Raw genomic sequence first — 18,532 nt, forward strand, 5'->3', positions numbered from 1 at the left:
GTGTGTGTAAAAAGAAAGTGTGGATAATAAAAGTAGGCGGGGTAAGCGGACGAATATTTATTGGTCGATATTAAAGCAAGCGCTCCGGTTGACGGGCCGCAGTCGAGTATTAAAGAGCGTGTGTTGTCTTTGCCGGCGTGTTTCTTCTTCAAAATGGTAAGTTGAAAATCTGCTGTACTATGCACAAAACACCATCGTTAATAACAATTTTTTTCAGCAATCTTTCAGCCGTTTTTACTTCCGAATACTGGAGCCATACCTTATTTCTTTTGTATATATATATATACATACATATATATATATATATATGTATATATATATATATATATATATATATAAGCATCCAAGTCAGCTCCGATCCGGCTTTGTTCTAAAGTCCTTAAGGTTGTAAATGTTTTAAGATTTTTTGGGGTTTTTTTTTTTTAAACATTCCGGTCGGTTTTGTATAATTATAATAATTATTCGGCTGAAGGTCTTCAGATAGCGTGAAATTTTCATTTTATTTTTCTCCGTTTCATTGATTGGGAAATAACTTCTTTTGTCATCGTGACAGAAGCTATATTCCGTTATGATGTTGTTTAGTCCCTGCACTTCTTGCCTCTTGCATACTAAATGTAAATATTAGCTGTAGTAAAGTTTGAACTCCTTCCAATTAATTAACTTGTTTCGGCGACAAAATTTCCGAGAAAATGAAATCTGATTAAGGGTCCGTGATAAAGACCAAAATTTACCATAAGGGGTCAAGTTATCTTGTGTGTGGGGGATAGTTTTTTTAATTTTATTTTTAACTGAAACCACAATATATAGGCGAAAATAAAGAATGCGCACACCCGGTGGTTAGGGTTTTTGCTACGCCGAAAGCAGGTGGTGTAAGTATTCTTTACCTCCGCCCAATATATATATATATATATATATATACCTATTTCTTTACTACCCACAAGGGGCTGAACACAGAGAGGACAGACAAATGGATTAAGTCGATTATATCGACCTCAGTGCGTAACTGGTACTTATTTAATCGACCCCGAAAGGATGAAAGGCAAATACCGGAGTAAACACAAACGTGAAACAAGGTGGAAAAAAGAGTACTCAAATACCAGAGGTTGAGTAATATGGTTTATTTAAAAGCAGCAGAAATTTAACAAAAGCTGTTACTCAGAGTTTCACGTTCCCGTTCGTCGATATATATATATATATAATATATATATATATAATATATATATATATGGCATTGCCATATAGGCTATATATATATATATATATATATATATATATATATATATATATATATGGCATTGCCATATAGGCTTATATATATATATATATATATATATATATATATATATGGCATTGCCATATAGGCTTATATATATATATACAGGCCTCTACATAAAAAATTGCTCTTCATATTCGAGGTTCCGATGAAGCTATATAAGGTGTTACTCAGGCACTTAACTATGACTCCACTGTATTTTATAGCAGAAACAACTTATAACCTAACGAAGTTCATGTATATATATAATGTTCACACACGTACAAAGTGAAGGTGGTCACTTAATCTCAAAGCCCGTTGTGTTATATATATTTAGTAATAAAAAAAGTCTAAACATTACAAACTATTTACACGAGACTTAATCTATGATTAACGAATACAGAGATAAGACATGTTACATGTTTACACTTGTCTCACGAGACAAATGAAACAGTAAAAAATTACCCTTTGTTGTGCCATAGAGATGGTTTTAATTATTTAGTTAAGTGCAAACTTTAGGAGTGAAAGAAGTGTTCCAGTTGTAAGCCTCCCATCCCACATTTTGTGTATCTTGTGACTACAATTTGATGTTTTTTTTTAAAAAAAAACTGATAGCGGTAGGGTCTGCTTCGAGTGAGATTTGGTTTCTATATTTTCTCTTCGTTAAGTTAAAATCAAGAACAATATATTGCAAAGTTAAATCTCTCTCTATATAAACGGCAGTTTGTCTGTGCGTGTTTCTGTGTGTCTGTTTTCTCGTACCCTCACTCTGACCACGGCTTTCAACCGATTCTGATGAAACTTGACACACACATAGCCCAATGTCATAATTCAAAACTAACGCAGCGAAAATTTTGAAAAGTTCCCCCAGTTCTGAAAAAAATCGATAAATTCGACATGGGGTCGAGAATCAGAAACCCAAACCACAGACCGTCTAGGGGACGCAACTCCACCTTTTTTAACTCTCAAAAAAATTTACCATCATTTTTTTTCCATTTTTTTGCTATTTTTTGGCTATAACTCTCTAAAAATGCTTTATAGTTATTTCCCTTACAAACCTGAGCAACGCCGGGCGATACTGCTAGTAGCGAAATAAATGTCCATGTAATTGTAGTAGAAACGTTAATATCAGTTAAAATGTAGCAAAAACCTTTGATCTGTTTATATTCGAAGCTAAAACCGAGAATCTAACCGTTTCTATTACAAGTCGGGTAATTTACCAACTGCTCTACACAATAAAAAGTTGTTTAGTCCCTGGTCAACTCTTATCTAACAGGCTTATCATCAAAGCATTGGAGCATAGGTGTAATTTAAAAGAGGTTGAACCGAAAGTAGGCTTAATCGACTTTTACGTTAGCTTCTACTCAGGTGCTTGATCTGTTGGCTATTAGCAGCCAAATTTCCCCCACCCCAAACTATGTCCCTTTTACACTTTTCTTTTACTTGTTTCAGTCATTTGACTGCGGCCATGCTGGAGCACCGCCTTTAGTCGAGCAAATCGACCCCAGGACTTGTTCATTGGAAGCCTAGTACTTATTCTATCGGTCTCTTTTGCCGAACCGCTAAGTGACGGGGACGTAAACACACCAGCATCGGTTGTCAAGTGATGTTGGAGGGACAAACACAGACACACAAACATACACACACACACACACACACACACACACACACACACACACATATATATATATATATATATATATATATATAGGAAAAAAGCAACAAGAATGGATTAAAATCTCGGTACGATCGTTTCGTACGAGGACATCTTTAATAAGCTACAAAAAATGCAGTGAATACAGATGGCTCGTACTCGTCAGCCGAAAAAACATCAGAGAATTCCCAAACATCAAAAGGGGTAGATACAAAAGTTGTAAGATTAGCTGCATTGAAGAAAGTTCGATTCATGGAGATCCGATGAAAGGTTTTAAACCTATAGAATTTATGCATGTCTACATATAGCTCATATTGAATATTTGATCAAGTTGTGTGAAGAAATTTTCGGATACAGTCATGCAAAATTTCTGAAAATCTGAGTAAGAGGCAAAGTGACTGCCATATCATGTAGAGGAAAGTCTGAGCAAAGTGACTGTCATATCGTGTAGAGGAACAGATTGTTATTGAATTTTACAAGGATCGCAGATAAGTTCGATTTTTTGGAGATCCGATGAAAAAGTCTTGAACTTACAAAATATGTGTATGTCCTTATAGTTCATAATCCAGTTTTGTGAAGAGATTTAGGCTACAATCATGCGAAAAATATCAGGGAATCCGAATGAGAAGCAAAATGACAGTCTTATATTGTAGCGGTTCAGGTTGTTAATGAATTTATCAAGAATCACAGAAAGAGGAGGAAGGAGGTAGAAATTTAATCAGTTACTGCTATTTAATCTGTCAAAGAGAAAGGAAAGGGGAAGCTAAGGGGATTGGCACAAGTTGATACTAATAGAAAAGTCTAAGTTTGTTTAGAACAAAATTCGAACTGAGGTCAACAATTTATTTCTTTATTTATAAATGTTACTATTAATAGATTGTCAGGTTACAAAGAGGTCATTAGAAAGGAAAGGAAAATGGGGTTGTTTTTAAATGAAATTAAACAATTATATTATTATTATACTATACTATAATACACTACACTATATTATATTATATTATATTATTTTGATATATTATATCACATCACAATACACTACGATAGGTCTGGGATTAGCAGAATTAATTTTTAGTGTAAAAGAAATTAAGAGATTTAACTAACTAATATTTGTAATGGGTTAAAAAAATAGACTAAGAAATGGAGATAAAAATAGAGCAAAATTTAATTTATTAATAATATGGTCCAATAGAAATAAATCAAATAATTTAAGTCAATAAGTATTAAATAGTACCATCAGAGAGAGAAAAAATTATAATCATAGCTAGTTAGATCTTATCTTTCTAGTTAAATATATAATATACTATGTAGGAGTGATATGTAAGTCAAAATGAATTTTATGCAACATGATTCCAGTATACAGTTATCAATTGAGATATGATTTAAAGTATCATTTAAAATATTTAAGAGTCTTAACCCGAGCATGTATACAAGAATTTCCAAGTTCAATTCTGCTGTTTAATTGAATTTCTCCATTATTTCTATACATTAGTATTTCAAATGCTTCCATGGAGCAAAGTTGGCAGCCTACTCTGCTATTTTTATAGGGTTTTGCTCTTCTGACTAATTCCCAATTAAGGTTATATTTGATATTATTGTTTTTTAGTTCCCAAATTTTACTAGAAAGAGTGGTGCTATCAGCCTTATGACGTAATTTAAAGGATGAGAGATGGTTATTCAATCTCTGTTTAAAATTTACAGTGCATCCAACATAAGAGAACTTATTATTATCTGTGGTTACGGAGCACTTATAGATTATGTTAATCTATATAATTTTTTCCTATTTGTAATCACCCCATTTGTCGTATGGTTAACACCATATAGATTTCCGGTGCATCCTAGTTAAGGACCATATTCATGTGAATTCTTTAGAATTCACTAGAATCTCAATTACTTAACCGTATATATATATATATATATATATATATATGTTACTCAGAGTAACAGCTTTTGTTATATTTCTGCTGCTTTTAAATAAAGCATATTACTCTACCTCTAGTATTTGAGTACTCCAGTATGTATATATATATAATATTGAGGTCTCTTTCTTTCTTTTGTTATCTTACCGTTTTTACCTATATATATATATATATATATATATATATATATATATATATATATATACGACGGGCTTCTTTCAGTTTCCGTCTACTAAATCCACTCACAAGGCTTTTGTTGGCCCGAGGCTATAGTAGAAGACACTTGCCCAAGGTGCCAAGCAGTGGGAATGAACTCAGAACCATGTGGTTGGTAAGCAAGCTACTTACCACACAGCCACTTGTGTGCCTATGTCTTTATTTATATTTTAAAAAATGGAAAACATGCTGAAAGATAAAATTCTAAAACGTATCACGGTAATATCTTTTATTCAGATCTTTTATCTTCTGCTGGATTCAGTCATTGAAAGGTTTTAGTTGAAAAGATCCCCCCCCACACACACACACATCAGAACTTGTTCTTTTAAAGTCTGTTACTTATTTTGTTTCTCTTTTGCCAAAACAATTAAATTGTAGGACATAAACAAACCAACACTGGTTGTCATACACATTCACACACACCCACACATACACATGCATGCGTGCATGCACATACACACACAAAGGCTTCCATGCAGTTTCCTATTTCTTTACTGCCCACAAGGAGCTAGACACAGAGGGGCCAAACGAGGACAGACAAAGGGATTAAGTCGATTACATTGACCCCAGTGCGTAACTGGTACTTAATTCATCGACCCCGAAAGGATGAAAGGTAAAGTCGACCTCAACGGGATTTGAACTCAGAATGTAGCGGCAGACGAAATACCGCTAAGCATTTCGCCCGGCGTGCTAACGTTTCTGCCAGCTCGCCGCCTTCCATGCAGTTTCCACCTACCAGATTCATTCCCAGAGCATAGGTCAGTTCAGGACTATAGGAGAAGACACCTATGTGCTGTGCAGTGGGACTGAACCAGAAATCATGTGGTCCCAAAGAGAGCTTCTTAACCACATGGGCATGTATACATTTATAAATGTATTTGAAATGTTTTATTCAGTGAAAATGAAGATGCGTTTCATATACATAAATATAGCCCAACTGATAAATTTGAAGATTTACATGCCAGATCAAAATATTGTTAGAGTATGGTCACCATTTAAAATTTAATTAGTGCCAGTATGGATAAATGTCAAGAGCTTCAGTCAAGTACATCAACATCAAAAATCAATGGAAATTGTAGTTGTGATCCCTGTGCCAGTGGCACGTAAAAAGCACCATCCAAACGTGGTGGATGCCAGTGCCGCCTTGACTGGCTTCCATGCCGGTGGCATGTAAAAAGCACCAACCGATCGTGGCCATTGCTAGCCTCGCCTGGCACGTAAAAAGCACCCACTACACTCATGGAGTGGTTGGCGTTAGGAAGGGCATCCAGCTGTAGAAACACTACCAGATCAGACTGGAGCCTGGTGCAGCCTTCTGGCTTCCCAGACCCCGGTCGAACTGTCCAACCCATGCTAGCATGGAAAACAGACATTAAACGATGATGATGATAGTTTTGGATTCAGTTCAGCTGTGCAACACCTTGGGCCAGTGTTTTCTACTTATAGCCCCAAAGTCAACCAATACCTTATGAGTGAATTTGGTAAAAGGAAACTATGGAAGCATATCATAAACTTGTGTGTTTGTACTGGAATGCGTCTTTCCTGTTAAAACAGGTTTTCAGAGACCAGATTAGCACACTAGTAAAGAGGGCTTTAGGGAAAATATTACCTTCCTTGGAAACGATGAGTGTTGGCAACAGGAAGGACATCCAGCTGTAGAAAATCTGCCTCAACTAATTCTGCTTGACCCATGCAAGCATGGTAAAATGGAGGTTAAAATGATGATGTAATCATTTTGTGCACTTTTATAACTATTTGGAATGGTGAGGAAGTTAAAGCAATATTTTAGATCTGATAGAAAAACTGCTTGGAATATTTAGGTGGCCTAGGCATCAGAAATGACAGGATGGCTGTCATACATTTCTCAGTGACTATAAGATGAGGGGATGAGGAATATTTTCAGATAAATCAAGATATTTGTAATTGGAGGACTTGAGAGAAATTCTGTTTTGTTTTGAGAATTTTCTGTACTGATTATTACATATTGATAATGCAGGGGAACAATTTTGAGCATAATTGTTGGTGAGTTTCCTTTTTCACTTGGTTTAGACTAAAATTAGCATGCTGATTCCAAAACTACAGTCAATTTTCTTCTATCACATCTATTTATTTTTGTATAACTTACTCTCTGAATAAACACAATTTTATTATTTATCTATAAGTGATAGGTCATCTGCTTTTATCATTTCATTAATAAAACTGAGGATCATTTTTGAAATGAATTTTAGTGGTTTTGCTTTTTACAATCAGTCCTACCTAATTTGGTGATGCTGGGTTCATAAATGCCTTCAGAAATGTTTTATTGTGTTAGGTTTTTTTTTTATTAAATAGGAATTCATTTTATGCCAAAAGATGTCTTGATGGAATCTTTCTCTTTGCTCATTACTTATTGTGCTATGATTTTCAAGGAAGTAGTCCAGATGACTGCACAGGAAATGCACTTTTACGCTCATGCTGCAGCCCAGTGCTCAAAAATTGGTTAACAGGGTCTGTGCAAGTTTTTCATAATTTGATAACTTCAGGAAAGCAGACACAACTGCAGCAAAAGCGTTCCATGCTTCTTTTCCAAAGCCAGGCATGGTCTCCAAAAACTGCTTGCCCTGCAATAACTACCTAATCTGAGGCCCATCAAATACGACCCTAATTTTCTCACAAGACAAAGCTGGAAACTTTCTGCTTAAGTATTTGAAACAGTTACTGTTTCAGTGTTTCAACACATGTTTTACACACTATATGGGAGGGGGGGAGGGGTGCCCAGGCTTTGTCTTAATCACCCAGTTTCATGCTAAAGAAATGTAAGCCTTCTTCACAAAATCTGTGATTTTGTTTCACTGTCTAGATAAAGTGTAACATCTACAAATATAACAGAAGACATCAGAGTTGTTTTTGTGTGTTTTTTTGTCTCACAACTGGCCATATTTCTGAAATACAAAACATATGTATTTAATTTAGTTGTCATCTGAGAAAAGCATTTTCAGAACTGTCAGCAATTACAAAGTAAGCAAATGCAGTCTTGTGATGGTAAAGTTTCATAAAGACCATGCATACCATAAAATTCTACAGTTCTTTGACCAAGCTGGACAGAGTGACCTTTGACATGTGACCTCAAGTAAAATATCAAGGGCACATTCAAAATATCAATTTTCATAAGAAATATTTTTAAGTTCAACAAAATGTGACTCATCCGGTTTGGAATATAGTCACACCAAGTCCAGCACACTAGGAATATCTGCTGACTAATTTCACAGATATGAGGTGTGTGATGTCAGGGACCACAGAAATATGTTGTTTATTAACATCGAAATGTATAAAGGACACGATGACATTTAAAACTGGTTAGATTAAAGATAGTGAAAGTTGCTTAATCATGGCTTTTGGTTTCACTTTTGTAGTCAAATTTCCTTTAAATGAAAAACTATGTTTTCAAAGTTATGTCCGGTTCCATACATGAGTCTGCATTTGATGAAGCCAAATCTATCCTTAGAAACAGGGACAATATTGGAAATGTTGTAAAATGGACATTTGAGTATGTGAAAAATTTTTGATGTGATAGAACAAAATGGATTTAATTTTTGAAATGAGCACACCAGAATTACTAGGAAACATTTCTCCATCACCAGACAATAAAATCCATGCTCCCCAGTGTAATTATCTGTGCTGATAAATATTTATTTGATGCTAATTGTTTAAATGAATATTATCAGGCGCAGGAGTGGCTGTGTGGTAAGTAGCTTGCTAACCAACCACATGGTTCCGGGTTCAGTCCCACTGAGTGGCATCTTGGGCAAGTGTCTTCTGCTATAGCCCCGGGCCGACCAATGCCTTGTGAGTGGATTTGGTAGACGGAAACTGAAAGAAGCCTGTCGTATATATATATATATATGTATGTATGTTTGTGTGTCTGTGTTTGTCCCCCCACCATCGCTTGACAACCGATGCTGGTGTGTTTACGTCCCCGTCACTTAGTGGTTCGGCAAAAAGAGACCGATAGAATAAGTACTGGGCTTTCAAAGAATAAGTCCCGGGGTCAAGTTGCTCGATTAAAGGCGGTGCTCCAGCATGGCCGCAGTCAAATGACTGAAACAAGTAAAAGAGTAATATGTAATTATCAGTACAGAAAATTCTCATCACAAAATAGAATTTCTTTGAAATCATCAAATTACAAGGCAAAAAAACCTCAATATATGTTTATACATTCTTGCATTTACACATGCAGATAGATTGACATGTATGAGAGTGTACTGCAAAGTTCCTGGTTTTGGGTAAAAGAAAATACAGGAAGATTAGTTAATTATGATTTTATTCAACATATTTCCTTCTCAGATTCACACATTTATTGCAGTGGTCCTTCAGTTTTTCAAAGCCCTATAGAAGAACTTGGAAGGTTGGGCCTCCAACCAGGCCTTTTGTGACACCCTTACAGCCAGGAACTTTTCAGCACCCCCTTGTACATACTTGCATTTACACCTGCAGACACCTTGACATGTACACATATACGTGGTGGGATTTCCCAAAATCTGATATTATTTATTGTTGGAACAAATGTTTTCACAATGTCTTTTCATCCCACCCTTCTGCATTTGGTTAAGGGACTGCTTAATCAGGATTGAACTGGGGCCAAACAACAACTTTAAGACAGTTCTATATTTAAGAGATGAAGAATTATGTACATTCGACGGATATTTGTCCTCATCTTGTTTGTTGACAAGATGGGCATATGGTGTTGTTAACCACTATGCCGTATGCCCACGGTCATATGGTGTAATGGTTAAGAGCGTGGGCTACTAACCCCAAGATTCCGAGTTCGATTCCAAGCAGTGACCTGAACACTAACAATAATAATAATAATAATATCAAAAAATACCTTAGGAATGAGAACCCGGGTTCGAAATTTCCCCAAGACACCTGAAGTAGGCTGGAGGGTATATCAGCTGAAATGTTGTGTTAACAACAAACAAGATGAGGACAAATATCCGTCGAATGTAAATAATGTAAATAACAACTTTAAGGTAGAGAAAGCCAATACACAAAGGCCAACAAGGTTATGTTTTTTGTCCAAGGATTCTAAATAATTGTTGTAGTGAATTTTCAATGCAGCCCATTTTCACATCATTTAAAAAGACAAATCTCTTGTCTTGTTTTGCTGCCAAATAATAAGTGTTAACTATTCCTATGGCTAGAATTGAACTTGGTACTACAATTTGATGAATCATTCAACTTCACAATGCTGCCTACAGCAGTGAACTGTACCACTGTATGAAATGAAGGAGCTTTTACATGGTTGCTCTACCTACTCGAAATAGCAGCCACACACTGTCATCTTAAAAAAGGAAGGACAAGGCCACTAAAAATTGCAAGATGATCATGGCTGAAATGCTTTTGATCATTGATCTACTTGATCAGGAAGCTAACATAGAACTGAGCAGCAACAACCATTGGAGGCGCAATGGCTCAGTGGTTAGGGCAGCAGACTCGCAGTCGAAGGATCGCGGTTTCGATTCCCAGACCGGGCGTTTATTGAGCGAAAACACCTTAAGCTCCACGAGGCTCCGGCAGGGGGTGGTGGCGACCCCTGTTGTACTCTTTCGCTCCAACTTTCTCTCACTCTTTCTTCCTGTTTCTTGTCTCCGACTTCCTACGCAACCGCTGAGCCTGGATGCGCATTCATCCATCCGTCGATGCTCTTGGTGTCGGGGGTTGACCTGCTTTCTCTTCTGCAAGTCTTACGAATAGCAAAAGGACCACGTTTCGAATTTCTCCCACTACAGACGGGACGAAGACCGCTTCGCTCAACAAACAAGCAGCAACAACCATTTAGAGGTAGGCAGGCTGAGCTGTTGAAGTTTAAAGGTCATCTTCACTGACACAGCACAAATATCCTCCAATTCAAGAGAAGTTCAACAGAAACACTAGACATGTAATGATTAATGGCTAAGATTAATTTTTGATAAATGTTCATATGCAATGACTCAGAACATGGAGGATTTAACCTTAACTGGAATTTTACTAGAAATTTACCATATTTATCAATGGACTGACATTGTCTGCATTGCTTTTAGGTCACATCGAGTAACTAAAGTTGTGATGTCCAAGTGTTTTAATTTATCATCATCATCATCGTTTAACGTCCGTTCTCCATGCTAGCATGGGTTGGACGGTTCAACCGGGGATCTGGGAAGCCAGAAGGCTGCACCAGGCTCCGGTCTTATCTGGCAATGTTTCTACAGCTGGATGCCCTTCCTAACGCCAACCACTCCGTGAGTGTAGTAGGTGCTTTTTACGTGCCACCTGCACAGGTACCAGGCGAGGCTGGCAACAGCCACGGTCGGATTGGTGTATTTTACGTGGGACTTAATTTTGATAATGTGAAGGCGCATGGCTCAGTGATTGGAGCATCGAGCTTGCGATTGTGAGATCGATTCCGAGACTGGGCTGCGTGTCGTGTTCTTGAGCAAGACACTTTATTTCACGTCGCTCCAGTTAACTCAGCTATAGAAATGAGTTGCGACGTCACAGGTGCCAAAATGTATCGGCCTCTTTGCCTTTCCCTTGGATAACATCGGTGGCATGGGCGACTGCTGGCCTTCCATAAACAACCTTGCCCGGACTTATGCCTCAGAGGGTAACTTTCTAGGTGCAATCCCATGGTCATTCATGAATGAAGGGGGTGGGGGTCTCCTCCAATCTTGATATATTTTATGACATTTTTTTTCTGATCATCTATGTTTATATGTCTGATATTTTCCTCTTTTTGTGTCTTTTATTTTAATCTAGGCTTTTTCACGAGAAACTGTATTGTCTTCAGCTGAAGAATTTCTGAAGTTTGTCAATGCAGGCCCATCTCCTTACCATGGTATGTTACTCGGTCCAACGATACTGTTTCTATGATTGAATTGTGTATTACACTGCTCAGTTTGTTCTTAGAATACTGAGTTGATGATCTGATTTCAAATCCTGGGTTGAAGTCTATGCATGGATGTCACCATCGTCATCATCATCATTTAACATTCATTTTCTATGCTGGCAAGGGTTGAACTAAAAGTTGACCACTGCAGGGTTCAACCCTTTAGCATTGAGACTTATTGTTAAATGTAACGTTTATTTATTCATTGCTTTAAATATTCAGCCAGTTGCCATTCTTGTGGCTTTGAGATTTCAGTGATGTGATTGTTTATTTTTAGAATGACATTGTAGGGCAGGTGTGAGAGGCTGGATCTAGTTAGTTTGTATGTAAAACGGGTAGAATATGTTTGGCCAGATATGGCTGGTTTAAATGCTAAGGGGTTAAACGTAAAGATCCGGAATAAATACAGAATGTAAATTTTGAAGAACACTCTAATGCAGTGGTTCTCAACTGGGGTTCATAAGGCCCCTGAGAATCCATATAAGATTTTCAGGAGTTCACACAACAAAATGATAAATTGGGAATCTACAATAGTATTTTACTGGACCCTGAAAAAATTCTCCTTTAGATATATGTATTGGTATGTATTGCAAGAAACAGCTGGGTTTCTTTCTCTTACATTTTACATAGTTCAACCTAGACAAGTCAATGTGCGGAAAACAAAATGGGAATTTAGAACTTTCTATAAGACAATTTTTTAGACATTGGATAAACTGTCAGGGGATCTACCAGAATAAGATAACAATCAAAGGAGCCCATTGATAAAAAAATGGTTGAGAACCCCTGTTCTAATGCTTCTGCCATAGAATACGGATGTGTTGTTAAGTTTGTTCCACAGTCACTTGTTTTGGGGTTTGAAACATTAGCATAACTCCTTGAGCTAGTTTTCTTTTCTTTTTTTTAAGTGAACCCTTTTGCATTTAAATTATTCTGTCGAGTCTTAATGTTTATTTATTCACATCGTTTTGAATTAATCTTACATTATCTTGTAGCTTTGAGATATCGACGATGTGCTTGTCTATTTTTAAAATGACATTGCAAGATAGATGTGAGAGGCCAGTTTGAACATAAAACAGGTAGAATATTTTGGCCAGATATGAAATAAAATAATAAAAATGAAATTATTGTATACTGTGCTCAGGTGCACCACAACTTGTCAAAAGTGCATATAAAGTATATGCAGTAATGTACAAATGTCTAGGAAGCGAACAGTGTATGAGTCAGATCCATGCTTGCATGTGTATGGAGGGGAGAAAATCAGGTGTAGTGTTGGCAAATCTCAGGAAGCATGGAAGTTTTGAAGGATGCAGTGCTCCGACAACTAACAACTGATGCTGGCAGTTTGTTCCATGCTTTAGCAACTCTTAGTGTGAAAAAATGTTTCCAAAAGTCATGGGAGCTGTGCTGCTTTCTGACTTTGTAAACATGTCCACGGGTGTTAGCCAGGTGGAGTTTGAAAAGGTTTGAATATAGCTGGTTTAAACATTAAAGGGTTAAAATGATGATGGTGATGATGATTGTCTTGACAATATTAGTTAAACCTAATGACATACATCATCATCATCATCGTTTAACGTCCGCTTTCCATGCTGGCATGGGTTGGACGGTTCAACTGGGGTCTGGGAAGCCCGAAGGCTGCACCAGGCCAGTCTGATCGGGCAGTGTTTCTACAGCAGGGTGCCCTTCCTAACGCCAACCACTCCGTGTGTGTAGTGGGTGCTTTTTATGTGCCACCTGCACAGGTGCCAGAGGGGTCTGGCATCGGCCACGTTCGGATGGTGTTTGTTACGTGCCACCAGCACGGAGGCCAGTCGATGCGGTACTGGCTACGGCCACGTTCGGATGGTATTCTTATGTGTCACCGGCACTGGTACCACAAAACTACAAATTCCATATGTGTATATTCCTATATAATGTATATATTTGTATATCCTGTGCTATTTCATTTCCAGTTGCTGATGCATTGAAAACCATGTTGAAAGATGCTGGCTTTGAAGAGTTAAAAGAGAGTAACCATTGGACTCTGGAAAATTCTAAGAAAGTATAGAAATCTGTTTTATGTTGATTCATTTTCAGTTTATTCACTAACTTACATCAACAAATCATACATATCTAACTGGATAAGGGGTTGGGTTTTTGATGTAAGGAAGCTTTTCCGGTGGAATCCTAGTTAAAGCACCCATATAATCCCTCATTACTTTTATTTTCTGGAATTTTCAGAATATTTTTGTGAATTTGTGTTCTACGCACAGGAATTCATATGATTATGTAAAGAAAACTGGTGCTTTTTACATGGTACCAGTACCAATGCTTTTTACATGGTACCAGCACCAGTGCTTTTTACATGGTACCAGCACCAGTGCTTTTTACATGGTACCAGCACCAGTGCTTTTTACATGGCACCAGCACCAGTGCTTTTTACATGGTACCAGCACCAGTGCTTTTTACATGGTACCAGCACCAGTGCTTTTTACATGGTACCAGCACCAGTGCTTTTTACATGGTACCAGCACCAGTGCTTTTTTACATGGCACCAGCACCAGTGCTTTTTACATGGCACCAGCACCAGTGCTTTTTACATGGTACCAGCACCAGTGCTTTTTTACATGGTACCAGCACCAGTGCTTTTTACATGGCACCAGCACCAGTGCTTTTTACATGGTACCAGCACCAGTGCTTTTTACATGGCACCAGCACCAGTGCTTTTTACATGGCACCAGCACCAGTGCTTTTTACATGGCACCAGCACCAGTGCTTTTTACATGGTACCAGCACCAGTGCTTTTTTACATGGTACCAGCACCAGTGCTTTTTACATGGTACCAGCACCAGTGCTTTTTTACATGGTACCAGCACCAGTGCTTTTTACATGGTACCAGCACCAGTGCTTTTTTACATGGTACCAGCACCAGTGCTTTTTACATGGTACCAGCACCAGTGCTTTTTACATGGCACCAGCACCAGTGCTTTTTACATGGCACCAGCACCGGTGCTTTTTACATGGACCAGCACCAGTGCTTTTTACATGGTACCAGACCAGTGCTTTTACATGGCACCAGCACCAGTGCTTTTTACATGGTACCAGCACCAGTGCTTTTTACATGGTACCAGCACCAGTGCTTTTTACATGGTACCAGCACCAGTGCTTTTTTACATGGTACCAGCACCAGTGCTTTTTACATGTTACCGCACCAGTGCTTTTTACATGGTACCAGCACCAGTGCTTTTTACATGGCACCAGCACCAGTGCTTTTTTACATGGTACCAGCACCAGTGCCTTTTACATGGTACCAGCACCAGTGCTTTTTACATGGTACCAGCACCAGTGCTTTTTACATGGTACCAGCACCAGTGCTTTTTTACATGGTACCAGCACCAGTGCTTTTTACATGGCCACAGCACCAGTGCTTTTTACATGGTACCAGCACCAGTGCCTTTTACATGGTACCAGCACCATGCTTTTTACATGGTACCAGCACCAGTGCTTTTTACATGGCACCAGCACCAGTGCTTTTTTACATGGTACCAGCACCAGTGCTTTTTACTCGGGTACCAGCACCAGTGCTTTTTACATGGTACCAGCACCAGTGCTTTTTACATGGTACCAGCACCAGTTGCTTTTTACATGGTACCAGCACCAGTGCTTTTTACATGGTACCAGCACACAGTTGCTTTTTACATGGTACCAGCACCAGTGCTTTTTTACATGGTACCGCACCAGTGCCTTTTACATGGTACCAGCACCAGTGCTTTTTTACATTGGTACCAGCACCAGTGCTTTTTTACATGGTACCAGCACCAGTGCTTTTTACATGGTACCAGCACCAGTGCTTTTTACATGGTACCAGCACCAGTGCTTTTTACATGGTACCAGCACCAGTGCTTTTTTACATGGTACCAGCACCAGTGCCTTTTACATGGTACAGCACCAGTGCTTTTTACATGGTACCAGCACCAGTGCTTTTTACATGGTTACCAGCACCAGTGCTTTTTACATGGTACCAGCACCAGTGCTTTTTACATGGTACCAGCACCAGTGCTTTTTACATGGCACCAGCACCAGGCTTTTTTAACATGGTACCAGCACCAGTGCCTTTTACATGGTACCAGCACCAGTGCTTTTTACATGGTACCAGCACCAGTGCTTTTTACATGGTACCAGCACCAGTGCTTTTTTACATGTACCAGCACCAGTGCTTTTTACATGGCACCAGACCGTGCTTTTTACATGGTACCAGCACCAGTGCTTTTTACATGGCACAGCACCAGTGCTTTTTTACATGGTACCAGCACCAGTGCTTTTTACATGGTACCAGCACCAGTGCTTTTTACATGGTACCAGCACCAGTGCTTTTTACATGGTACCAGCACCAGTGCTTTTTACATGATGGTACCAGCACCAGTGCTTTTTTACATGGTACCAGCACCAGTGCTTTTTACATGGTACCAGCACCAGTGCCTTTTACATGGTACCAGCACCAGTGCTTTTACAGGTACCAGCACCAGTGCTTTTTACATGGTACCAGCACCAGTGCTTTTTACATGGTACCAGCACCAGTGCTTTTTACATGGTACCAGCACCAGTGCTTTTTACATGGTACCAGCACCAGTGCTTTTTTACATGGTACCAGCACCAGTTGTTCTTTTACATGGTACCAGCACCAGTGCTTTTTACATGGTACCAGCACCAGTGCTTTTTACATGGTACCAGCACCAGTGCTTTTTACATGGTACCAGCACCAGTGCTTTTTTACATGGTACCAGCACCAGTGCTTTTTACATGGTACCAGCACCAGTGCTTTTTACATGGTACCAGCACCAGTGCTTTTTACATGGTACCAGCACCAGTGCTTTTTACATGGTACCAGCACCAGTGCCTTTTACATGGTACCAGCACCAGTGCTTTTTACATGGTACCAGCACCAGTGCTTTTTTACATTGGTACCAGCACCAGTGCTTTTTACATGGCACCAGCACCAGTGCTTTTACATGGTACCAGCACCAGTGCTTTTACATGGTACCAGCACCAGTGCTTTTTACATGGTACCAGCACAGTGCCTTTTACATGGTACCAGCACCAGTGCTTTTTACATGGTACCAGCACCAGTGCTTTTTACATGGCACCAGCACCAGTGCTTTTACATGGTACCAGCACACAGTGTTTTACATGGTACCAGCACCAGTGCTTTTTTACATGGTACCAGCACCAGTGCTTTTTACATGGCACCAGCACCAGTGCTTTTTACATGGTACCAGCACCAGTGCTTTTTACATGGTACCAGCACCAGTGCTTTTTTACATGGTACCAGCACCAGTGCCTTTTACATGGTACCAGCACCAGTGCTTTTTTACATGGTACCAGCACCAGTGCTTTTTACATGGCACCAGCACCAGTGCTTTTTACATGGTACCAGCACCAGTGCTTTTTACATGGTACCAGCACCAGTGCTTTTTACATGGTACCAGTACCGATGCTTTTTACATGGTACCAGCACCAGTGCTTTTTACATGGCACCAGCACCGATGCTTTTTACATGGTACCAGCACCAGTGCTTTTTACATGGCACCAGTACCGATGCTTTTTACATGGTACCAGCACCAGTGCTTTTTACATGGTACCAGCACCAGTGCTTTTTACATGGCACCAGTACCGATGCTTTTTACATGGTACCAGCACCAGTGCTTTTTACATGGCACCAGCACCGATGCTTTTTACATGGTACCAGCACCAGTGCTTTTTACATGGTACCAGCACCAGTGCTTTTTACATGGCACCAGCACCAGTGCTTTTTACATGGTACCAGCACCAGTGCTTTTTTACATGGTACCAGCACCAGTGCTTTTTACATGGTACCAGCACCAGTGCTTTTTTACATGGTACCAGCACCAGTGCTTTTTACATGGTACCAGCACCAGTGCTTTTTACATGGTACCAGCACCGATGCTTTTTACATGGTACCAGCACCAGTGCTTTTTACATGGTACCAGCACCAGTGCTTTTTTACATGGTACCAGCACCAGTGCTTTTTACATGGTACCAGCACCAGTGCTTTTTTACATGGTACCAGCACCAGTGCTTTTTACATGGTACCAGCACCAGTGCTTTTTACATGGCACCAGTACCGATGCTTTTTACATGGTACCAGCACCAGTGCTTTTTACATGGCACGAGTACCGATGCTTTTTACATGGTACCAGCACCAGTGCTTTTTACATGGCACCAGCACCAGTGCTTTTTACATGGCACCAGTACCGATGCTTTTTACATGGTACCAGCACCAGTGCTTTTTACATGGCACCAGTACCGATGCTTTTTACATGGTACCAGCACCAGTGCTTTTTACATGGTACCAGCACCAGTGCTTTTTACATGGTACCAGCACCAGTGCTTTTTACATGGTACCAGCACCAGTGCTTTTTACATGGCACCAGTACCGATGCTTTTTTCATGGTACCAGCACCAGTGCTTTTTACATGGTACCAGCACCAGTGCTTTTTACATGGTACCAGCACCAGTGCTTTTTACATGGCACCAGTACCGATGCTTTTTACATGGTACAAGCACCAGTGCTTTTTACATGGCACCAGCAC

General features: G+C 39.2%; 1 protein-coding gene across 1 annotated transcript in view; it reads left to right on the plus strand.

The window, feature by feature from the left end:
• The window catches only part of LOC115220844 (aspartyl aminopeptidase), a 46,217-nt gene continuing 27,685 nt past the window's right edge, over positions 1 to 18,532 (plus strand). Inside the window, exons 1-3 of the mRNA XM_029791024.2 lie at positions 1 to 156; positions 11,813 to 11,891; positions 13,895 to 13,983. Coding sequence (XP_029646884.1) covers positions 154 to 156; positions 11,813 to 11,891; positions 13,895 to 13,983 — 171 coding nt within the window. The 5' untranslated portion in view covers positions 1 to 153. The remainder of the gene's footprint in view (positions 157 to 11,812; positions 11,892 to 13,894; positions 13,984 to 18,532) is intronic.

The sequence above is a fragment of the Octopus sinensis genome, linkage group LG17 (genome assembly GCF_006345805.1).
Source record: "Octopus sinensis linkage group LG17, ASM634580v1, whole genome shotgun sequence".
Lineage (NCBI taxonomy): Eukaryota > Metazoa > Mollusca > Cephalopoda > Octopoda > Octopodidae > Octopus > Octopus sinensis.